General features: G+C 39.2%; 4 protein-coding genes across 6 annotated transcripts; 2 read left to right on the top strand and 2 right to left on the bottom strand.

The window, feature by feature from the left end:
* The first annotated feature begins 1,520 nt into the window (after nucleotides 1-1,520).
* On the top strand, nucleotides 1,521-10,966 carry sno (Protein strawberry notch). Of its 2 annotated transcripts, none has more exons than XM_033473554.2 (18): nucleotides 1,521-1,955; nucleotides 2,472-2,553; nucleotides 2,631-2,738; nucleotides 2,810-3,037; nucleotides 3,343-3,465; nucleotides 3,580-3,720; nucleotides 3,801-4,168; nucleotides 4,248-4,500; nucleotides 4,624-4,949; nucleotides 5,025-5,305; nucleotides 5,394-5,755; nucleotides 5,846-5,911; nucleotides 5,982-6,270; nucleotides 6,347-6,730; nucleotides 6,862-7,428; nucleotides 7,507-7,820; nucleotides 7,891-8,004; nucleotides 8,128-10,966. In XM_033473554.2, exons 1-17 carry the CDS (start codon nucleotides 1,953-1,955, stop codon nucleotides 7,995-7,997), a joined length of 4,002 nt encoding a protein of 1,333 aa, XP_033329445.1. In that variant the 5' UTR covers nucleotides 1,521-1,952; the 3' UTR covers nucleotides 7,998-8,004; nucleotides 8,128-10,966. The 2 variants fall into 2 exon arrangements, with proteins under 2 accessions (XP_033329445.1, XP_033329444.1); XM_033473553.2 differs by having other exon boundaries at nucleotides 5,970-6,270.
* Nucleotides 10,967-11,262: 296 nt separating this feature from the next.
* On the bottom strand, nucleotides 11,263-13,683 carry Gos28 (golgi SNAP receptor complex member Gos28). The gene is made up of 5 exons (XM_033473590.2): nucleotides 13,545-13,683; nucleotides 12,930-13,105; nucleotides 12,690-12,871; nucleotides 12,546-12,614; nucleotides 11,263-12,441 (listed from the first exon to the last, which is right to left on the bottom strand). The coding sequence occupies exons 1-5, from the start codon at nucleotides 13,576-13,578 to the stop codon at nucleotides 12,204-12,206; spliced, it is 699 nt and encodes a 232-aa protein (XP_033329481.1). The 5' UTR covers nucleotides 13,579-13,683; the 3' UTR covers nucleotides 11,263-12,203.
* A 608-nt stretch (nucleotides 13,684-14,291) lies between these two features.
* Nucleotides 14,292-25,031, bottom strand: LOC117222084 (uncharacterized). 2 transcript variants are annotated; one of them, XM_033473581.2, is made up of 5 exons: nucleotides 24,654-25,031; nucleotides 24,167-24,458; nucleotides 23,926-24,074; nucleotides 14,717-15,256; nucleotides 14,292-14,633 (listed from the first exon to the last, which is right to left on the bottom strand). In XM_033473581.2, the coding sequence occupies exons 2-5, from the start codon at nucleotides 24,401-24,403 to the stop codon at nucleotides 14,444-14,446; spliced, it is 1,116 nt and encodes a 371-aa protein (XP_033329472.2). In that variant the 5' UTR covers nucleotides 24,404-24,458; nucleotides 24,654-25,031; the 3' UTR covers nucleotides 14,292-14,443. The 2 variants fall into 2 exon arrangements, with proteins under 2 accessions (XP_033329472.2, XP_033329473.2); XM_033473582.2 differs by having other exon boundaries at nucleotides 24,167-24,348; nucleotides 24,654-25,030.
* Nucleotides 15,635-23,684, top strand: LOC117222086 (carbohydrate sulfotransferase 11). Its single transcript, XM_033473583.2, has 7 exons — nucleotides 15,635-15,986; nucleotides 17,069-17,241; nucleotides 21,172-21,428; nucleotides 21,507-21,747; nucleotides 21,869-22,048; nucleotides 22,125-22,282; nucleotides 22,485-23,684. Exons 1-7 carry the CDS (start codon nucleotides 15,971-15,973, stop codon nucleotides 22,570-22,572), a joined length of 1,113 nt encoding a protein of 370 aa, XP_033329474.1. The 5' UTR covers nucleotides 15,635-15,970; the 3' UTR covers nucleotides 22,573-23,684.
* Nucleotides 25,032-25,063: the final 32 nt, after the last annotated feature.

Genomic DNA, 25,063 nt, shown 5'->3' with positions numbered 1-25,063 from the left:
GGGGAAATATATTCATCCGAAGTAAAATAGAATTTCCATTTTCACGGTGCGAAATTGACGAAATCGAATCATCTCCCAATATCGTTAGTTGCATGAATTGGCCGATAGGTAGCGTTGTCAGCGGCGCGAAGCTCGGATCGATCGTATTAGAACGGTGTTATTTTTTAGATAGATTTAGTCGTGCGATTGTGTAATATGCGATTCATACGTATTATTTTGCGAAGACGATCCTCGAAAATCGTTCCATTTTCGCGAACTGATTGACGACTGGTCAAACGAACGTTATACGACGATTCTAGATCCAGTTGGCTATCGTATTCTTTTCTTTTTACCGCGGATACTTTAAATCAACTAACGATCAGCGCGGCGCGCATGCGGCGTTGCCAGATCGACCGCCACCGGCTTCATTCGTTTGAGCGTGACCATGCGTGTGCGGACACATGATACGCGATATGCATGCTTTGTTTACCGTTCGCTGTGATTCGGCAGAGCACGTGCTTGAATAACCGATTTTACTTAAAGTCATACCATTTACGGATTTCAAGTGGGCACGTGTACGCGACTTTGCGTTCTCCGTTTCGTTGTTTCGCTGCGGTTCCGTATCTTTCAGTGACGCACGATCCATGACGACCAGCTAAACAAGGAACAACTACATAAATCGAATAGTGACTTTTTTAAACGGTAATAAAACCGAATACAATACAATTCAACGATATCCTCCCATCGATATTCAAAAACCTGGCTACAGCAAATTATACGTCGAAACGATTAATCGTTTGCAATCTTATCGAGCTTACGGAACAGTACTTAACATTACGAAATGTTTGATATCGCGCTTATAACATCCGCCTAGACATTGGATGCAATCTCTTAAAAAATTTAGGTACATACTATCGACTCGAGAAACGTCATAAATCTCTTTTCTTCTTATCCACATTATATATTTACGCCTATCGTTGCCGTTTTCGACTGATTTCTATTGATTTCACATTCTCCTCGCCGACGAGTCGTGACTATTACTTACTTTAAGCTTTTAGAATATAGATATTTGATAAGTCATAGAAATAATAGTAGCAGAGTAGCAGTAGTAGTAATAGTAATAGGAGTAATAATTGTAGTAGTAGTGACAGTAGTAGTAATAGTAATAGGAGTAATAATAGTAGTAGTAGTGACAGTAGTAGTAGTGTAGTAGTAGAGTAATAGTGTGGTAGTGATGTAGTGGTAGTAGTTACTGTATAGCAATAGTAGATGTACTATAGTATAATGGTAAATAATATTAGAGTACTGTATAATTTAGTGCGTTTTTTTAATCGTAAGAAACAGTCGATTTACATAGTTGTAAGAATTGTCTACGCAAACGAACACTCGATTCGAAGAATTTTTGAAACGATAAAAATTGATTATGATCGATTGAATGAATTATGCGTTAGAAAGCGCGGCAATTTTTTGGTTAACGCGCTTCCTGAGAATATTGTATTCCCTTAGTCGCGGTCGCAATTTGGCAACGCTGCTCGATCTTGTTCTGTAAACGGCAGCGGCCATAGGCGCAGCGCGTGTGTTTTTGTATTTGCATCGCGGTGCACCGTGGGCCGGGCGAAAGCCAAGATGGCGGCAGCCGTGTTCGGCAAACGCGTTTCAAGTGCATGCTCGGTCCAGACCGCATAAATGGTTTGGCCCAAGCGCACACTCAGTTCTTACGCTGTGATTTTCTAGCTCGCACAACCCACCAGCCCTGAGGTCGTCCTCGTGTGATGTCCGCCCGACGAGACACAAGCCACGAATAATTTTCTGAAGGGAGGAAAAAAAAGTGACCATCTCCCGTGTACTCTGTCACATAGTCAGCATCTTTGCTCGCGACGAAGATAGTATCAACACCTTCCTTGTTTGGCACAAGTGTCTATTCATCGTGAAGTTTTTAGAATACGAACGATCGAACAAATATCTCTCTTGTCATGGTGAGTTCGATTTTTGTTTATTATTATCAAAGATTCACGGACTCGCTTCCTCTTCCCGAATCAAATGAATTTCTCTCGGCAAGCATACATCTCTTGATTCGACTAACCTATAGACGCTCTACGCGCACCGCGTATACGTTTCTCATTGTAATTTTAAATGACTCACAATCTATTCTCCCTCTCTTTACCCTGTTGTCCCCCACCTTCTTTTCTACCCAGAGCTGAATAAATTGTATGCCTTTTCAATCATAAATTGTTTATTTTATTTCTAGCTCGGTTCTAATAAAAAATTTATCTTTCATTTGTATTGTTTCAAATGTAGAGACACTGTTGCATTGCATTTCTGAAAGCTTTACTGTATATTTCAAATTAATTATATAAGCTTGAAGAATGAAATTTTTAAAACACTTCATGTGTAATTTATTATAATCTTGGCAACAATGCTGCATATATCTTTTCTTATTCCCTAATCTGCGATCTTCTGAAATGTATTCAATTAATGTTTTATTATTGTAGTCAAGTAAAAGAGACAAAGATGCAATGAATGAAGATAGCAGCAGTGACGAGGATGAAGATCCTGACAACATGGGTGTACCTGGTAAGTTAATGTTTTTTTCTATGTTTTTTACTTCCTTTCGAATGAATACATAACAAATAAAACAATAATTTTGTTAGGTGGTGGAAAGGATCTTGCCACTGCCACTGGGATTGCAAACATCAAGGATGAAAAACCTGCAGATGCTCCATCCAACATAATGATTAAAGGACAAGGGGGTATAAACAGTAAGTTATTCAAGTTTTTTTTATAAATAGAATACTATTTCCATTGTCCTGTAAATGTATTTTGTTTACAGTGCTGAATCAAAAATTTGGTAACAAAATTCCTGGGGGATTGGTGACCAAAACAGCGTCACCAGGTTATGAAATGGTTCGTGTAGGTGGATCACAGGGTGCTCCTCCAGATTTTGTCAGTGCCAGTCAATTAAGTCAATTGGGACAATTAGCCGCAGCTGGTCCATATGGTTTTCCACCTGGATTAGCAACCCTTGCGGGTTTTAATCCTGCAGCCTTTTTCCCACCGAGTAAGCGATATCATTCATTCGAGTCTAATAACATGGTCAAAGTGTGATTCCTTTTTTGTGTGTGCTGTGAAGATCAGTTACATATTTAATGTATGTATGAATTAGCTAAGCACATACGTTAACGTATTAAAAACGTATTAAAAAATTTTATGGATTTGGCTGTAACTTATTAGAAAAATGTATACTTGTAATGACAATACATCCTTATTCCATTGTATATTATCACATTAATTGAATAATCGACAATCACAATAGTGTTACTAAAAGAACAATCCAGAGGTTTTATGTATACCATTATTCCCCAGGCATGGATATGAGCTTAATGAGTGGTTTTATGGGTATGCCTGGAATGAACATGGGTGTAAATCCCCTAGTTCAACTATTAAACCAAAACGGTTTACATCCAAACTGGCCGGCTGGACTATCAGGTACGTTGATTAGTATTTAGGCATGAAATTTTATCCTTATTATAATAGAAACCTCTAACTCGAACTGTTTCTACAATACCATACTATTATATGAATTCATATGAATTATTGCAGGCAAGGCTATGTCTCAATTATGGATGAATTCAGCAGATCCTACTAAAATGAATATACAACCAACTTTACCAGAAGAAGAAGAGGTTGACGACGAAGATATGGGCGTTGCTGAAACCTATGCCGATTACATGCCTACTAAACGTACGATAAGTTCATTTCATTGTCGTTTCGTGGTCAACTAAATGCTATTATTTACCAAATTTTTGTTACGTATTAAATAGTCAAGCTTGGGCGAAAGCATCCAGATCCCGTAGTAGAAACTGCATCGTTGTCCAGTGTCGAACCAACAGATGTTTGGTATAAGGTCTCAATTCCGGAAGACTCAATAAGAACTGGTGCCTTGTCGGCTTTACAGCTCGAGTCTATAACGTATGCGTCTCAACAGCATGAACACCTCTTACCAGACGGAACGCGTGCCGGATTCTTGATCGGAGATGGTGCAGGAGTCGGTAAAGGACGAACTATAGCGGGCATAATTTTCGAAAATTATTTAAAAGGTCGTAAACGCGCCATTTGGGTTTCCGTCTCGAATGATCTGAAGTACGACGCTGAACGCGATTTAAACGACATAGGCGCATCAAAGATCGAGGTACTTGGAAACTATTTAAAAAAACAACGTTCCGCTCGCATTGCAATGGGCAACATGAAACACAATTTGCTATTTGCAGGTTCATGCTTTAAACAAATTTAAATACGCAAAAATTTCGTCAGCCGTGAATGGTAACGTAAAGAAAGGAGTGATATTTAGCACGTATTCTGCCTTAATCGGGGAATCATCACAGAGCGGCGGTAAATATAAAAGTCGGTTGAAACAACTTCTGCAATGGTGCGGGGAGGATTTCGACGGTCTAATTATATTTGACGAATGTCATCGTGCAAAGAATTTGTGTCCAACGGGTAGTTCAAAACCTACCAAGACCGGTACGTATTATTTCTATTATAATTTCCATTATAATTTTACAATTTCTTCGAAATGTTTGCATTCTTGAAAAGCAAACATCGGTGAAGTCATGTATATCGATATTCACAGAACATATGTTACAGGTTTAACGGTTTTGGAGTTGCAGAACAAACTTCCCAAAGCTCGAGTGGTGTACGCCAGCGCCACAGGTGCTTCTGAGCCTCGAAACATGGCCTATATGGTTCGTCTCGGTATATGGGGAGAGGGAACACCTTTTCCCGAGTTCAATGATTTCATTACTGCTGTTGAGAAACGCGGAGTTGGTACAATGGAAATTGTAGCGATGGATATGAAATTGCGAGGCATGTATATTGCACGGCAACTGAGCTTTCATGGTGTAGCTTTTAAAATAGAAGAAGTACCGCTATCCAAAGAATTCACTGAAGTATACGACCGTTCCGTTTATTTGGTGGGTATTGAACAACTAGACCGCTCTTGTATAGTTGTACAGCGATTGAGCATTAATACGAAAATTTTGTATTAGTGGGTTGAAGCAATGCAAAGGTTTCAAGAATCGGCAGAATTATTGGATGCTGAGAATCGTATGAAAAAGACTATGTGGGGTCAATTTTGGTCATCGCATCAGCGTTTCTTCAAATATTTATGTATTGCCGCAAAAGTGAAGCACGCTGTCGCGGTCGCTCGAGAAGCTGTTAAGTGTGGTAAATGCGTGGTAATTGGTTTGCAATCTACAGGCGAAGCTCGCACCTTGGAACAATTAGAGCGAGACGATGGTGAACTTAGTGATTTTGTGTCTACTGCAAAGTGAGTGACTTTGACGGAAAAGGCTAAAGAACTGGGCCATAAAAAGCGAATAAAATGAATCTATAATTCCCGTACTATAATCTTTCAGGGGAGTTCTCCAGACATTAGTTGAGAAACATTTTCCTGCATCGGACCGTAATCACATACACCGAGTTTTGGGCATCGAGCCTTCTAAGATGCAGAGGCTAGATGATCTCGATGACATGGATGCAGGTGGTTCGGCCGGCGGTAGTAAGAGGAAACCGGTCAGACAAGCGGCCCAACGAGCTTCGAAGAGAGTTCGCACGTTCCCGTCCGATGACGATTTTACCGATGATGAAAGGAACGGTGGTCATAGTTCTGGCTCGGAGTACAAGCAAAGCGGAAGTGAGAGCGAAGATGACCATAGAACCGAAGAGGAGAGTAATATTAGCTCCGATTCTACCTTCAATTATACCGAATCTGATTCTGGTAAGTTTTGTTAAAATAGGCATTTTGTACAGCATCAAAAGATTAGTCTTTTTGTTGATCATTTATGTATCATTTACACACGTTTCGTAGATTCTGGTGACAGACGAAAAAAGAAAGGCGGCAAGAAGCAGAAGAAACCAGTCAAAAAACGACCAGGTACTACACTTTATGAAATGATTACCTAAATCAAGATAATATTATGATTAATATGTAGGATATGGAGCAGGTGTTGGAGGAAATGCTGCGGTTCGCAATCGGGCACCATCTAGAGACGCTGTGGAACGTGCTTACAGCATGAAGAAAGAATTATTGTCGCAGATTGAGGATCTTGGAGAACGACTACCACCTAATACGTTAGATCAACTGATCGATGAATTTGGCGGCCCTGAGAATGTGGCTGAAATGACTGGTAGGAAAGGGCGCGTTGTTCAAACGGAAGACGGTACTATTCAGTATGAATCTAGATCCGAGGTCGATGTCCCTTTGGAAACACTGAATTTAACTGAAAAGCAAAGGTGCGTAGTAGTCTAGTATTGCAAGGGACGAGGTTAAAAAGAAAGCAAAGTGGTTTAACTTGTTTCTGTGAAACAGGTTTATGGACGGTGAGAAAACAGTTGCCATTATTTCGGAAGCGGCCAGTAGCGGTATATCATTGCAGAGTGATAGGCGAGCAAGGAACCAAATGCGACGAGTACATATTACGCTCGAATTACCATGGAGCGCCGACAGAGCCATACAGCAGTTTGGACGTACGCATCGTTCGAATCAGGTCAACGCACCCGAATACATATTCCTCATCTCGGACTTGGCAGGAGAAAGAAGATTCGCATCGATTGTTGCGAAGCGACTTGAAAGCCTTGGCGCTCTCACACACGGAGATCGGCGTGCTACGGAAACGAGAGATCTCTCACAATTTAATATCGACAACAAATATGGTCGTGCAGCTCTTGAAGCGACAATGAGAACTATTATGAAGTTTGTATTTTTCTATTACCTTTAATTACCTCAATTGTGAATGACGCGACTACAAATTACTATATAGTAACGGTAATAATAACAATAATTTTACTGTACTAAATGCAACTTTTTCTGAACCATTTAAATAGGTATGAACCACCGCTTGTACCACCGCCTCAAGATTATCATGGCGACTTCTTCAAAGACGTAGCGGACGCGTTGGTGGGCGTCGGTTTGATCTGCAACAGTGAAAGCTCGCCCGGTGTGCTCACATTGGACAAGGATTACAACAATATGTCGAAGTTCTTGAATCGTATATTGGGTATGCCAGTCGATTTGCAGAATCGTTTGTTCAAGTATTTCACCGATACTTTAAACGCGATCGTGACTCAAGCGAAGAAAACTGGACGATTCGACATGGGTATCCTTGACTTGGGTACCGCAGGCGAGAACGTAAAACGAGTCAAACTGTTCCGTTTTGTAAGGAAACACGCGACAGGAAAAGCACCAACTGAGCTCCACGTGGTTCACGTGGAACGTGGTATGAGCTGGGCCGAGGCTATGGACAAATGTTCAGAATTGACAGGGTCTAAGGAAGGATTTTATTTAAGTCATCAAATTCGTAATGGAAAGCAGACGGCCATTCTCGCAGTCGCCGTGGATACAGGCAAAAAGAAGTCCGAGAGCAAGAAAGACTACCTATACATGGTTTACAGGTATTGTTACCGTATATTCTAGAAATTATTGGTCGATCACGTAGAAACTTTCAAATAATATATAACTTTGTGTAAAAGACCCAATACGGGACTGCAACTTCGACAAGAAACTCTAGGCGAATTAGAGAAGAAATACAAAAAAGTATCTTCGGACGAAGCAGAGCCTCATTGGTCACAACAGTATGATGCATCGGTTGACACATGTTCTCATGCTTACTGGCGCGGCAATTGTAAAAATGCAACGCTTGGTATGGACTGTGAGGTGGGGCTTCGAAGACGATCCTACAATGTTTTGTCGGGTTCGGTATTGAGCGTTTGGAGTCGCGTGGAAAGCATTTTGGCGACACGTTCTGGTCACAACACGAAAATGCAAGTTGTGCGCTTACGAACTGGTAAGATGTTTTACCTTTACAAGCCTAATGATATCTAGAATAAGTCTATAAAAATTCTTTGTTGGCGCAGACGAGGGTTTAAAGATAGTTGGTACTCTAATTCCAAAGTCATGTATGGAGATATTACGCCAAGAGTTAGCATCTGATTCGGACAACACCGAGGAACTTACATTTTGAATAATAGGTAAGTAATTGTTACAGCCTAGATTGAATGTTGCAGAGGTTACACAATTATATATATATATATTACGCACAATTATATGATAGAAATTGAAAATAAGAAAATCTTTTTACTTGATAAAAGCAGGACCAATGGAAGCGACTTTATAATGGACAAATCCCTCTTCCTAAGCCTTGCGACAGAATTTGTGAAGGAGAGGGTGCACTTGCAAACGCATGGCGAAGATCTTTGACGAGGTGTGAAGTAATATTCGAAACAGTGAATCTATAGTGTCGTATTGTGCCGTTCGATACGGCAAGTGTGGCATAAATATTTCCAATTCGCGATCCTACGAACTCATTGAGATCCGAGCTTGTCTCTTCGCTAGAGCTCTGAAGTTGATATTTTATAAGTTATCGAAGTGTCGTTAATCGCTTTCGTCGCATCTCGGCGTCAAGCAAACGTCATTGAGTAGTTAGGTGTTCTCTTTTTTTCTCTTTCTCTTTCCTATCCTTCTTAATTTTAGATCTAGATCGAATCCGTGTTCAGTTGACCAAGAAAACACGAACACAAATTTTCTATTATTCACAAATCTTTTCCTCGCTCCAGTCGATACAGAAATTATACAGAGGTTAAACAGTATAGGTACCACGTCCTCTGAACGTTCACGATATTTGTAAAGGAGCACGTTCGTCGTTCGTTCACCAACTAAATAAAATCTTAGAATCTGTTAGGTTTTCATTCCTTCGAGTTCGATGAACAGATTTCACAATATGACGTAGCTTTATTTCGCGTCTGCTATAAAGTAAAATTAGTTTTCATTAACGGTATGGAAAAAGCGAGATTTTTGTTAGTATAGAAGAGGTGGGCGAGCAATTTTAGTTAGAAATTAAAGTCGTTAATGATGACCATATCCTGATACCGAAAGCAACATCAAGTGTGAGTCGATTGTGAGAATTTTTAGTCGTAACAGAGCATACAGTTGTACTTCTGACTGATGTAGAAAAGAAAATTTAACTGTAGAGTCGTAAGGGAGTGTGTGGGGAGGGGGAGGGAGGGGATATGATAAAAGTAGTAATATAGCAAATGATCAATTCTCGCCGGAGATTGTAGATGTATACGCAACAATGTTCGACTTTTGTTTAATCGTTGAATCGATCGGATAGTTAATTATTCTAATTGCTACTGCTACCATTAATCTTATTACACTACTGCTATCCCCATTCGTACTATTACTCTCCCATTGCAAAACTATTACTATTTACGGGGTGTGGGAGACAAGGTAATCACAAACAAGTCTTATCGACAAAGTCAAAAGCGTTACATTGAAGCTAAACGTTCATTGTTTGCGAACCAAGTGCCAATGTAGATCGACTTATTTATTTTCGAAATTTTCGTGCATGTCGCTTTGAATTCGATGAGTTTGTTTCGATAAAAACAGATTGTATCCTTGTCTCCTAGTATTCTCCTTTTTATTAAACTAGTGAGCATTAAAGGAAAAAAAAAATAATTAGATTTCAACGGTACATACGACACACGCGCGAGCGTACACGTCTATACACATACACGACACAATATATTTATATTCAGAATCGTAAAAGTAGTCATGCGAGCTCGCATGTATATTGAGTAGATGTCTGTTGTTTGTCGGTACGCCTGAACGAGTTTCGGTAGAGTGCTACATTTGAGATGGATCTCGCAATCTATTGTCTACGACAAGGAAACTATAATAATAGTAATAATAATATTAATAATAATAGCGATAAGCGAAAACAGGAGACGATTCGGATATAGAAGGTAGAAACTAATTGACGGTTCTACATTTGGTAGATTATCAGTTTCATAAATAGAATTCCAAATCCTGTTCTAGAAAGGTGCGCGGACTCGGAAGCGTTTCCTTGACTTCGGAGTAATCTGTGAATATAATATTCCTGTCTCAGCAACTCTCCTCGCCACAGAAAATTATTGTGTCGCGACACATACGCTAAAAGAAAGCTTGTATGTTTCTACGGTTACACTATGTATTGCTTTTATGTACACATGGACCATAGACTTCGAAGTACGCTACCCACCACAACAGAAAAAGGACAATGCAAAACATACTAACGTATGTTATAAATAGGAATATCCTAATTATGTTATTTTTTTTCTTAAGTTCTTTTCACGAAATTTGATACGACGAAGAATCACACGGCGCATTATTGTGCATTCAATGTATCCTCGTAGTTTAATTTGTATAGTTTTAATTTGGGAGGAGGATACAGTTTTAAATAAGTAAAAAAATACAGGGTTTACGAAAATCAGTATTAAAATTTATACGATACTCTCTGATAGGAATGGTTTTTCATCAAAATTAAGTCGGTTGTCTAAGAGAAATGTATGATAAAAGGATTTTGTAGAATGCGTTTTAAACCTTACGAAGAACAAATAATCGAAACATCGATGATTGATTAGATGCTTGCCTTGCGAACTGTAGCCTCCCCTTTAAACAGTGTACAAAACCGTAGAATCTTGAACAAGAAAAGGAAACGCAAACAAAAAGTAACAAACAAAATTTGAAATGCTGAAAGTGAGATTTGTGATGATGGCACGGAAGGTCTCAAAGTGTAAATAATATATATTAAAAAATATATATAAAAGCAGTTTTAGGTGAGCATATGTACCTTGTATTCGATACTTTTACAATTTCTGCTTCAGTTCCTATCGCAAGACGAGATGTAATTTATAAATGTGGTATCTAGTATACGTGGAAACTGGCATCGTACTTGCCGGAACGATTACTTTCTTAACGCGCTATGTTTTGTGAACTCAAATGAGAGACTTGTAAACATATATGCTATACATAGATACATATATATATCTATATATATATCCGCGCGCGCGCGTGCGTGTGTATATATACATGTATAAATATCTTCGTGTATGTAAAACCAATACTTCTTAGTAAAAAAGAAAAAAAATGGAAAGAACTATTTATCCAACTTAATTTGATCGTAATGTTTCCATATTTTATTTCATTCGTTGTCACGAAAAATTGTATTACTCCTTTCCTTTAAATGTAACAATTAAAAGAAGATTGACTCATAGGTATATTACTTACAGGTATTACTTTCTATCCATAAACACAGTGGCAAATAAAGACGATGTACAGACTGTTGTACCGATGACAAGTCTAAATCACTTTATAGTTTTTAACTGCTTCTTAAAAATCGACTTATATATACATTTATACATATATTCTTTATCGCGTGTATAGGAAGTCAGAAAAAAACAATACAAATATGATTTTCAAAATGGGTAAAACTTTCACCGTTGATTTTAACATTTATTAAATTAACATGTCGATCGCGGATTCAAGGTCTATACCAAGCCCGGGTAACTGAATATTGCTTCCAATCTGCCAAGGGGTAGCGGTTCGAAGCGTGGCAGTTTGTGAGCATTCAGTTGTCGAGACCTGCTCTACACATAGAGTCATCCACGGCTTATAATTAGGTATAAAAAAAACTGTACAATATTACATTTGCATATTTTATATCTCACTTTTCAACACATTCACTCGATCATTTGCTCAACATCGTGGACAATTCTTTGCGATTTCAATGTTCCCTATTCATGTAATGCATGATTGGTATACTGCGAGTTTTGTTGGTACTAGTAATAAAAATATTTCCGTTTATCTTCCACAATTACCTGTACATTGTTTAGGCAAGAACAAAGAAACCATATGCTGACGAAATTGCAAATACGAAGGAAATTGATAAAAAATATCAAAACGTATACGGACAAAACGATGATCGCACTTATCATGCAATACATCGGCGACCGATGGTTGCCAGGTTCGACGTCCGCCCGGTCCCTTATTCGTTTCCGCGTCTCGCCAATATGTTCGAGCCAGGAAGGTAGAATTAGAGAAGCGAAGGACCAACCGGCAGGAACATGTTGGCGAGACAGACGCCAAAGGGTAAAGGGCCTAGCGAGACGCATATCTGGTTATCCTTAGACCCGTTTCACACGAGGTTGCTTGTATTGCGATGCGCGTACGATGTATACCGACCGTACATTTAGTTCAATGGAAGCATTCTGACAGCGATACCGTACCGCAATACCTTTTCTCGTGTTGAATGCTGTATCGCATACGCATATCGCGATGTAGGTATCTTCGTGTGAAATGGGTCTTGCCATTAATTCCGTTGAAGTGGAAGTATTTTGGTATGGAATGAAATTTAGTGAAAAGCATACAACAGCATTAGAAATGTGCAGAAACCAACGATAAGTCCAAGAATAAGGGAGTCTCGTCTCTTGCGCAAATTTATCCTTTGCACTAGACTGTTCACTGCCGGGAAACGGTTCGATATATCATTGAACCTGGTTTGTATACGTTTGAATGCCTGCCTCTGAGTCATCAAATGTTCGCGTGTTTCCATTGCTATACTTATTTGATCGTTGATTAGCCGATCGGAACTGAAAACAGTAAGGTTTTTCGATCATTTTTGTCAGGCAAGCCAGGTTTTAGTAAGAGAAAAACGTAAGTTAGAATAAATGCTCTGCAGAGCAAGTTCGTTTACTTATGAATATGTTGATTTTCCTTCATGAACATCTCTCTGCGATTTAGTCCACTTGCACTTTTGTAATTGCTGCATAAAAAGTAAGTTATAACTGTTACCAAGTAATCGAAAGTTCAGGGATAACAAGACAGTTATTGTACGTACTCTATTTCTTTACGAACACTTCCAAGTAAATCTTCCCTGTCTCTTCTTGCTGCAAAATTATTTCTAATCTTACTAAATTCCAGTTTGTAGTCTTTCAATATATCTTTATGACGCTGCATGGTATGCAACATTGCAGCACCATTGGGGTGTAATTCGCTCATTCTCTCGTTTATAGAGGACAACTATAACAGAACAGCTTTTATAATCTACCAAAGAATAGTGCTCGTAGTCACAACTTACTTTAGTTAATAGTGCTTCTATTTCAGAAGCCATGTTTTCAAAAACATGCTCCTCGTCCAAAAGTGGCACTTCATCACTGTTTACAAGTTTGGATCCCCCGTTAATGCCGAGCTTGCTAAATGCTACCAGTTTTGCATCGATATCATTTTCCAAATGTCTCGCTTGCCTTCTTAGATCTAGAAATATTGTGTAATTAAGAATAACTCTAACGTTGTCTTAATAAAACAATTATATAAAAGCCGTACAATTTGACCAATAACCAATTAAGTTAATTATGGAACGATGAATTATGATAAATACGTAAAAAATAAGTAATTGATAATCTACTTTAAGGAGGTTAGGAAGATTTAATTACATATTATTATGGAGGTTTGATAGTACGAAAATAAAACATCATCAAAATACTAATAGAAATAACTCAGCTTTATGTTTTGATAAAAAAGCAGAGTTTTACAATTATTTTCCTAGAAAACTTAACACAGTGAACCGTGTCATCGCCGAAGTGTCATCAACACGTTAAAGCAAGATGATAAAAATAATACTTGTTAGAGAAAGTTTTCGAATAATCGACAAGCTAAAAATTTTGTTTGCGTGTAATAGTTCTATAAAATCTACCTTCCCAATCGACGACATCTAACGAGTTAGCCATTTGTTCTGAAATTACACGAGCCTTTTATATGTGAGACTGGATACTGCATACGACTACGACATAACAAAGTTCTCCACGGAACAGATGATGGCAGCAGACACCTACCTATGAAACATAAGTCCTACTAACCAAAGATAAACTGTGAGACATCATACGCACACAGACATTCGCTGAGAAAACAGGGAAAATGGCGGAAGTACTTAAACAAGGATTGTTCCCATGAAACGATAGTAAATATTCGATACTATCTTATTTTTACATTTGGAAAAAGAAATGTCAATTAAGAACCGGAGTCCGATAATTCTAATATAACTGACAGGCCCGACAAATTGTTTGTTAATTTGTTGGTTATGGTATCGTCCTAACGAGCTTAAAAAGTAGGCTAGACCTATATGTTGTATATCTTCATACTATACTTGAAACTCTAAATTAAACAAAAATTACGCATCTATTCTAACGCTATTCTGATGCTATTTTGCTGTAACTTTTTATTCGGAATGTGAACGATACGTTCATATAAACGCAGAACCTGCATTAACTCAACATTCGCGTTATCGTAAAAAGATACGGCTGTGCTCCTATGTATAAAACTAGCGGTAAATAGAACCGGTTTTTAGCGGGTTCTCGATACTAGTTACGATGCTGCTACCTATGTCATGCTATCCTGGTATTATTGTCTAGGAGAAGGAACTAGGAAAACGATAACAAAAATGTAAACGAATAAAGCTCTATAGTATTTTAAATAATATCTGATAACACATAAAGAACGGTAGATACATGTAAATTGCTGGAATCAACAACCGAGCTTCTATTACAGTTACAAATAGTTAACACATAGCGGTAGTGAAAATCTGTTTTACCGTCATCACGAGATAAGTAGGTCGGTTTTAACTCTTGCCATTTGCTGCTCGAAAGTACTTCCGTTTCTTACGTACAACTTTAATTCCTCTAATAGAGCCATTGCTGCGTGGACGCAATTATCATTGTCTTGGACAGTCATGTGTGGAAATTGATCTCTTAGAACTCGTAAAATTATATTCATCTGGCAACTAGACCTACAATGTAGAGTAGAAAATGTAACACGTGTCGTGCATACATCGTTGATCTCTAGTAAAAAAAAACGTATATCTCAGTTTACTTTGAAAATATTCGTAATCTGGCCTGTCCTTCGATCAGAGACAGTATCTCTATTAGGCAGAACATCAGACTTCCGGTTGTTTCCGCTGCGTATACGCGCGAGCAAATCTCTTTGAACGATAAGTATGCCAAATACGTTAAAAAATGCTCTTCCCGTCCAGGATGCTCTTCGATTTGTATATCAACAGTTTTCTCCATCGACATACTTTTTATTGCCAAAATATTCTGCTCCGGGTTATTTGTAAATTTGATACCGCTACTGTTATCGATCATCTCCTCGAAACAGAGACGAATACAGGGCACAGGCGTTTGATACTGTTTTTCATCGACCTCGTACGAAACCGTACCATACACGTCGTAAAATGCGTTCTCGTCGAATTTCGGCAACTCGAGAACAACGGTGGCAACAACTTCTTTACGAGATTTAATGCTATCGGTTCGACACCAAAACGAGCTATCCATAAAAGACCAAAACGACGACGAACCGCTAACTTCGTTGGATCCTTTGAGATCGATATATATCTGCGGATCGTATAGTATTCTGAAACACAAGATTCCACGTGTCATGACAAGATCAATTTGTTCGCTAGTCAAATAAAGATTTTGGAATTGAAATTTACAATACCGACAAAGGAAACTTTTCTATCGATAACCGAACGTATCGACGTAAATTACATTGTCGCGGTCGGTAAAGTCGCCGTTCGAGCAAATTTCATTCCCGTATTTGACACTAAACAGTCCCAAATTCGGGACTGCTTATCCAACGCACGCGTCGTCATTATTAATTATCATTCGAAAAGGGTTGAATCGAAACGCTTTGTCACTGGAATTAATAGGGTTACAAAGTCGGAGGTGTTTTCGCGCAGGCGTAAGCGTGTTTAGCAACAAATCGACCCGCGAAAACGCGAACCAATGGGAGGCAACGATCGAGTCGTCTAGCAGCAGACGACACGATACGCGGACACATGGAACATGGAACGGTCCGAGTAGTGGCTTCAGTGAACTGCAGGATGCCGCCGTGATCGTGTGTCGTCTGTATCTTTCGGTGGATCGGTTGGGTACATCACGTGTCCGTCTCGTTCGTCGAGGATTCTACAGGATACCGAAGACAATATCGACGGAATCACGCTCGTCGGGGGACCGAAGGAACCGCGCCGCGCCGCACCGAACTTGAGATCACAGCGAGGCCGAGAATTCAGTTTTGTGTCGAGGGGGTGCGATAGATGCATCCTTGAATTCTGACATCGGGGCATATATGTCCGTTGGCGGTGGTACGTACACCCAAGTTCGAATCGTTCGATAAACGCATCGCGGTGCGTCGAGATCCATGAACGACGAGAAGCGGCATCGTTCTCCCACGAGAACGTTAGATAAAGGTGAAAGGATGGGTGTTCTCTGACCCATTGACCTAGGGAATGCATGACCAATGCAGTCGTCGCGTTGCCTGTTCTCGCGAGACTTTTCCAATTGGAACGGCAGTTATGCAAGATTCGTGACTCGCTGTGCAAACATTCGTGTGACACGAATCACGACCTTGCTCTTTTAGGGAATCGTGCTGATTTTGATCGCGAACGATAACGAACGATCGAAAGAACACTGTGGCGTGGCGTTATCTTCTCGTACGGCGTTCACGAGAAATTGTGCCAACTTTATATACGACTTTGTATCTGTTTTTGTCATCGCATCGATTTAGAATCCTTCTCGTAGCTAATTATTGAATCAAATGCATTATTTTAACGCGCGCCTATCGGAAGCAGATCCATGAAATAATTGCCTATACGCGTTACAAAAGTATTATCTTACGATGACCCTGAAGCCTTGTCCGAACAATTCATTATTATAGATACGAGCATATTAAACGGAGAACTTAATACACGTACGACATATGGTAATGATTAGATTGCGGATTTTTATGCAAAGAAAAATTTGTCTGTGTTAATTGAGACGAACATAGCTTCGATGAAAATGTCTTTCTTTCTTTCTTTTTACTGATTCTGATGAGTTGAAAGTAATATATCCTATATATAATATTATATATAGGATATAATAATAATATATATATATATATATATATATATATATATATATATATATATATATATATATATATATATATATATATATATATATATATATATATATATCATAATATTATATATAGGATATAATAATATCCTTAATGATACATGATCGATGATACCGATCCCTTTGCGTTAGCGGTCGTGCCAATTCAGTGTCAATTGTTCGATAAATTCGAGAATTGTTTCTTCACCTTAAAGAGATCAGACGGTGTAATTACAGCTCAAATTACAAGAATACGTTATAAAACGTAAATCTGTGAATGTTTTTGCAGTTCGACATGAGTACAGAAGGAAGATCGTCCATCGGGAGAAGATGACACCGCGACGGCACGTATTCGCGGCGATTCGTCGAGTATTATTGGTCGCCGGTGTGATAACGTTGTTGGTGCTGGCCCTGTCGAGCCAGGATGCTGGCAATAGCGTACAGCAAGGCCTTTTGTTGGAGGTGAGTAAGCAATCTTTTATCCGCACGCGGGAAATGGAAGAGAAGAGGCGCAAGAAGGATAGCCAAAAGATCTCTTTTGTTTCTGCGAGAGAACTTTCTTATGTTCGGCTCATTGATTTCCCTTCGATGTATCCACATTTTAGCAGTCGCCGGCACCGAACCACTTCCAGTGGCTTTTCGATTATTATTCATAAGTTGCATACATGCTAAAAATCGATCGGGGGAGCTCTTTCCTTCTTGCCCGACATTAACTTCTTTCGATTTCTCCTTATTCTCTGCGGGCGCGAGAGGTTTCACGATTATGGCGCCTGCTCTCTTGGACAAGTTAGGTTCACACTTTCTTTCACGTATATTGCGCTTCAAACAGAAAATTGTAAAACTTCGAATTGCGTTGCGTCGAAAGTAAACGTCGGATTTGGAAAAAAAAAGAAAAGAGCGGTAGTGCCAGTAAGATCTAGAACATCGGAAAATTAGTCGGATTGCCTTCTAAAGAACAATTACTCCCGGCCCGCCGAAGAACACTGTCGTTCCAGTCGGAGTGGACGTAGCATGGAAAAGCGCCTTCGACGGAAGAAGGGTCTTTGTCCGTAACGCCGCGCGCACCCCGTGTAACATCTACGAACACGTTACCTTCGTAAGAACGTATTTCATTGTGACGAAGAATGATACATATTTCGCCGCACTGTGTTCTCGCCACCGCGAAGGGTTCGTTCGACTAGGAGAATTTCGGCTTGGAATTGGAATCGAGCACGACGCGGTAATTGCAACGGTATTGCAAAATCCGATGGTTATCGGAACACCGGGCGGTGGTCTTTCCCGATGGATGGATAAACGTTGACCAATGTTCTTTATCCGGAATGGATGGAGACATTGAACGAGACGACGGTCGTACGCGTATCGATGGAAGATCGATCTCTCCCTGCCGCACCGGTCTAGTAATTGACCGAATCAAGGGGGTAGCACAGCGAGCATCGTTGTACATGCTTAAAGGGGCAGTATCGGGCGAGCGTGGCCCGTCCACGATGATCGCGTGCCGCATTGCGCCTGGAACTCTGCCAATCTATGTTCGCATCTCTTTACGTAAGGCGATCACTTCACGATCTAGCTAAATCCGTCACCGCGATGCAAGCCTTCCCTTCCCTTCCCCCCGGCTCCGCTAAATCATAATTACTACTCAACATAGCGCACGGTGCTGCAAACCGATGTCCTCTAATTTTCACTGTCGCGGACAACACTTGTTCTCCTTAACACGTTGAATGCCATGGGGGGGTCACCGGTGACCGGCACTTAACTTGGCGGCGACGCCATGGGGGCCACCGGTGACCGGCGCGCCCAAATTGATATAGAAATATATATAATTTCAAACAAATGTCAATATCTAAAATTTTGTATTATTACCATCGTCGATTCAAACAGTAACCCCTGTCGCAATTAACATGTCAAACATGGTTATACACTGTAACTTATCTATTGCAGATAATATTTCAACGTTATATGTATCACATAAAAGACAATTCATCGTGGCGCCGCGGACGATTTCTGTAAAACCGGCGTGGCATTCAACGTGTCAAACATAACACCGTTTATTCGATCGTTGAGAACGTCGGATTTCGATTTTCTCCGCTTACGGGGAAAGAGCGCGACTCTTCCGTAATATTACCGGAGGGGAATAATATCGTCGGATTATTCAACGGAACCAATTTACCGGAAAACTTTCTAAAGATCAGGCATTTCGCGATCTGGTTTTGTTTTCTTTTGTTTCCGAATTTTCTTATTATTATTATTATTAACTGTTCGGCGCAGCGCGGCAAGACGCGAGTAGAGAGAACCGCAAGGATAGAAATGTGTACACTGCCCGTCCACGAAAAGATGGCACAGAGGAACTCGCAGGGATCCATCCCCCACCACCTGTGATGTTCCATCTACTCCCGCGCCCTGCTGTCGAAATCTGTGTGCCATCTTTTCGCGGCCGGTGTATATACACACATTCCTACTAACCGTCCATGCGTGCATCCGCGTGCTGCGAAGCCGGCAAATAATTATCAGGTGCGCTTAAGGTAAATAAACGATTCGAAGCTAGCGATCGTGGGAAGACGTTCGCGGGCTTCTAGCCGATTAACCAAAGCTTTCCCCGTTGTTTCGAAGTGACTTTCTTCTTATCGGATGACTGGCAATACGCGACACGCGTGTCAACCTTCTAAAATAACCGGCAAGGTTAATTCAATTTCCTAATTTTTATATACAAATCGCCGCGTGTACCTGTGGTCCCCGATCGGAACGAAATTTGGAGGTAGCGCGGATATAAAAATATAAATATATAAATATAAAATAAAAAATATAAATAATATTATATAAATATAAAATTTTGGTTTTGCGAATTTATTACGGATCTTCTTCCAAATCCCTTCTTGGTCGGCCGCGGGCCCCTTACGGAAGTTTATCGTATTTTCACTTCCGACTCTATTCTAAAAACGGACCATGGCCAACTCACAGTGGCGTCACGATAGCCGGTCGGAAACACCGAATGCAGAAACAGCGGCTTCCGTTTATTGATTACCGTCTAGAAACTGAATACCGGCAGTCCCGAGGTTGACGCCGATGCCAACACCGACGCAAACACCGGAAATATGGGCCATACGCTGTGGTACAGCGTGCCGCTGCCTTGATTTTGTCTATCTGCATCATCTATCTAAGAAAACTTTTTAGATATCTGAAGACCATCGTCGACTAGTAGCCATTTTGAAACCCGTTTTGAACGTTTTCTTTAATTAATTAGAGCTCTATGGACGGATATATGCGTTTGGCGAAAGTCATCCGTGTAGCCTAAGGCCGCGTTTATGTGTTTTCTCTAAGTCATCGGCCTGGACTAAGGGCGCATATATGCGTTTGTCGATTTTTTCAATCGATATGCAGTTATTTTCGTGTGAAATTAATACAGGGGCACTCGTTAGTAATTTGCCTTCCTTAGGTAGCGGTTGGGCAATATTTTAGGGTCATAAAAATCCCCGGGAATTTCCGAAACGGAAATCCCATTTTATGTGTCCCACTCTCTAACCAATTAGATTTCAAAATGATTACCTGCACTGTCACCTTTTCGCGACTCAAAGCGCTCAAAACGACTCGGTCAGCAGTATCGTCTTGCGAACGTAAGAACCTCACGGTCTCGCTCGCGTCAACAACGATAGTGCGGAATATAACTTGTTCGATTATTTTGTTTTTATTCGTGACACCCTACAAAATGTCAAATCTTGAGGAATATTTCACAAGGGACGACAGTGAAATAGAATATAGTGAATCACTATCATCGGACATTGAATCAGAAGATTAATTATTTAACCTCCTGCAAAAGAATCACTATAATTTATTACTGTTTGCGCCTTGAATAGTCGCTTCAGTGTGGCAAAAAAGTATTCCGCCCCCAGCGATGGTCAGCGATTGCCGCGCTCCGTCCCTACGAACCGTTTCGGCCAGAAGTATTCAGAGCTCAAAAGGTTAAAAAAAAGAAAAATAAAACTCGATCCAAAATGATCCATTCTATTTTCTTAACGCAAACAGAATTTTTTGAATCTTGATCTCGTTCGATTTACGAAGACTGGGACGCAACAACCCCGTCCGTGTTCGTTTTGTTCCATTGTATAATGGATATTTAGCTTACTTTGCACCTGCGACACACACGCTGAATAGAAAAATCTGATCACGTTGGCGCATCCCTGTCAACAAACAAACATTACGTAACAACGCCGTAGCGTTATTACGCAGCAGTTAATGCTGTCATGTTGTATAACTACCTTTGACCACTGCGTTATCCTGTTTGAGAACAGTTCTCGTTATTCGTATCGAATGACATTACGAATCGTGATGGTCGCAACAGATCGGAACCTGATCTGAAAACGTTGCATTGATACGGAAAAATATTGTATGTCTCTTTAGGAAGACTCCAACCTGACCCCGGAGGAAAGATTAATGGAGGAAGCAACAAATGCTGAAACCGAACGACGTTTAGCTGCCAGAAGGAAGTTTCTGACCGAGAGATGCGCGGAGGAGGGTTTGGATCGACCTGGAAATGATTCTCTTCATAGACCTAATGCCTGGGAGTTTCTTGTGAATAAAGAGTACCACCTGATATGGTGCAACATCTTCAAAGCAGCGTCCACATCGTGGATGTACAATTTCAATTTGCTCGCTGGGTACAGTTCTTTTGATACCTCTGTGGCTAGAGCAACCGTATTGTCTCAAAGTGTGATAATATTGTGTTCATTTTTCAGATACAGTCCACAGTTTTTAAAGGCCTCGAAGGCTGTACCAGTTTCTCTAGCCAGACAGAAATATCCTAGATACACGGCAGAAGAGTTAAACAAGTTCCTAAACGACAGCATCAGTTTTCTGATAGTCAGGCACCCCTTCGAGAGATTGCTCAGCGCCTACAGGGATAAACTGGAGCACAGTTTGCCGCACACGTTTCATAGTAATCTGGGGGCTCATATTGTATGGCACTACAGATCAAGGGTAAACATACTTTACAAAAGCTTATTACTATTATTCGTAATATAATAATAATAATAATAATAATAATAATAAATTCGATAATCCGGATTTTTATTGTTATCCACTGTTTGAAATGAATCAGGATCCAAAAACAAATGGAAGACATGGTCCGAGGTACCCGCTGTTCGAGGAATTTGTACGATGGTTGTTGTGCCAGTGGAGGGCTGGCAATGAACTGGACATGCATTGGACACCAGTCGTGAATTTTTGTACACCGTGTCAAGTACGATTTGATGTGATAGCAAAATTTGAAACACTTCATGTAAGCGCTTATTAGTCAATCGATAATACAGATTCATGTCAAATTCTATTAAGAGACTAATATGTGTTTTATGAAGGAAGATCAAGATTATCTGATAAAACAAGCACATGTGGGACACATTATTAAGCCGGAGTGGAAGAATCCGACAAGAGGTGTTCAAACAAAGGATGTAATCAAGTATTACTTTGCTCAATTGAGTAAATCACAGATCAACGATCTGTATGAGATGTTTAGGTGAGTTACAATTTAAGATGAATTGTAAATCTTAACACTTTGGGAACAACTTCGGCAGCTTGAACGGAATCTCGAGATAAAAAAAATGTGTTAAAAATGTTTCTAAATGGAATGATCTGTCCCCAAAGTGTATGAATATGTTTCTTATTCATAAAGAGTGCCATTCATTGCTTCAGTATGTAATTTGTATATATATTTTCAGGTATGATTTTGTACTCTTCGATTATTCTCCTGATGACTATATTGTACTTGGGAGAGATGAAAACACAGAACTGATTTGTAAAAAGTAATGCTGGCTGTTTGGTGCATTGGAAACTAGGGCATTCACGTTCAAATGTGTTGTTTTCTTTCATTGAATTTGCAGTGATACGCATCAAGTCGGTTACAACGAACATATTAGATAAAAAGTGATGGTTACCAATTAATTAATTCATTCGAATTAGGGTTGATACGCAGATCGCGCTAATTACTTGCTAAAATAAGAAAAATGCAGTCAACTTTTCAAGTTGACGTTGCTATGCAAGCACTGTTGTTGTATTAAAATTTTTTATAATTAACAAATAACAAGCTACGATCTATTAAAAGTATTAGGCTCTATGAGAACCATGAATATTTGTAAATTGTCAAGATACGATTCTAAAGGGTTTTTAAACTAACTACACACATGCATAATAAGATTATTGCATTGCTTACATGATTGGCCTTGAAAGAATTGATGACCTTAAATGCATTTCACTTTCTCCTATTAAATACCGAGCATTTGCATTCCTATAGTTATAGTTTTTTCATTTTGCAAACTGAAAATACTATAATGTAATTAGCAGTACAATAATTCTTTTTTTTTGTTGATATAAAGACAAAGTCACTTAATAGAAGAAGACACAAATGTCTTCTAAATCTCAGCCTGTGTATTTGTGTATATTTGTATACACATGTATCGCTATAAGCATTATTACCATAGTTATTATTTTCAATGTTAAGATGCTACTAGTACTACCTAGAGAAATATAGCATAGTAGTAAGGTGTATCAAGTTATACTTCCAGTTGCTACATGCAGAAATATATAATACAACTATATATAAATTTTTCTAACGCTTGTTCTTGCTTTCAAGCAATCTTTTGGTTGCCATAGACTTACAATTTAGATCTTGTTACAGACACTTGAACTTGATAGAAATATTTCGCTATTAATAGTACTTACACATCTACAATGAAATACTTGTGGAAAAAATAAATATTTCAAATGTTATAGGACCTTGTGTAAATAAAACAAAATTTTTTGTAAAATGAATACTAACAAATGCGAATGTTGCATGAAAGACTTTGATCCTTTACAATTTTATAAACCATTAGTACAAAATGACAATAATTATTTTAAGAAATAAAAGCAATTTACGAGAAGCAGTCTACATGGAAGATTAATTTTACTTATAGGAAATGCTTACTTTCTTATAATTAAATTTAATTACTTGATCAAGTTAAAGCATCAAATAATTTTTTCAAACATATTAAAACTGAATATCCTATGTTCAATTCAACTAAAAGGCAAATGAATACTAATTACCGATGTTTTATTATCATTCTTATTGATCATGGTTCATAAAAAAAACTTGTAATGACATAGTTGGTACAATGTACTTACTGTGTCGACGTATTTTGCAGAACTACACCAATGACCCATTTATTCCAAAGAATGCGTTTCCAACTGCTTTGTACAATTAAAACTTGGCTGTGTCTCCTTGTACCTTGTTGTTTTTTTTTCACAACTGGTTGTCCAACGATGGTGTACAACTACAAAACATTAACACGAATCTTAATTAATTAAACTATTACAAAATAGTATGCACTTCTTATCATGTATTACAGTATCATAAATTACATACGTCACTGTCAGAATCCGAGGTTGCATTTTCTCCATACTGAGCTTGATCTTGCAAACGTTTTTGAATGCGTCCCGTCGTATCATGAACTTCTTTGATGTCGTCATTTATCTTTTCAATTCGTGCTTTCACATCGGAATATTGTTTCATTAAATGCGCTTCAATAGGATTGTATTTTGGAGTCTCTACAGGTAATTCCTCATCACTCAGAGCAAACATATCAGTTTCGAAAGCATTCATCTTATTACTGATGATTAATCAAATAGAGTTTATCGATAACCAGCGGTTAGTAATACTATGATAAATTCAATGCAAAACACCAATATTATGAGGCACTCGATCATACTTTGTGTAATGTAATTTGTAAAATGTAATTTACGCGCAAATTTTTCCATTAGAGAGAGACAGAGAGAGAGAGCGATAAATGTTATGTACGCACACTCATTTTTCGAAAATGATAAATACAACCTTATTATAACCTAACACCTACTTGTCAATTCAAAATCGTGATAAAACACAACATGATAACGATGATGGCATACATTATACCAATGTGCAAAAGCGACGTGCCTTTGGCGGAGGGAGAAATAATTACAGCCGTTCAACTCGGTTGATAACTCCTCGTTCGCAAAAATTACGCATCCCTTCGATAAAGCTACTACGCATTTAGAAGAAACAGCCTTATTTACTTCGTAGTCTGAACAAACGCGACCACGAAACGGTCGCGATTTTTAATTGATTAAATACTAAGTGCAGCGTTCCTCAAGGAAAATGCGACACGATTGAAAATCTTTTTCACACGAACAACTGCACAACTCTTGGTAGAACGTACGAAGGTACTTTCGTTTTCGCGGTCGGACAAATAGTAGTCGAACTGAAACAAACTACGCGGTCCTGGGA

The sequence above is a fragment of the Megalopta genalis genome, chromosome 3 (genome assembly GCF_051020955.1).
Source record: "Megalopta genalis isolate 19385.01 chromosome 3, iyMegGena1_principal, whole genome shotgun sequence".
Classification (NCBI taxonomy): Eukaryota; Metazoa; Arthropoda; class Insecta; order Hymenoptera; family Halictidae; genus Megalopta; species Megalopta genalis.
Note: the sequence above shows the minus strand (reverse complement) of the source record. Positions and strands in the feature narration are given on the sequence as shown.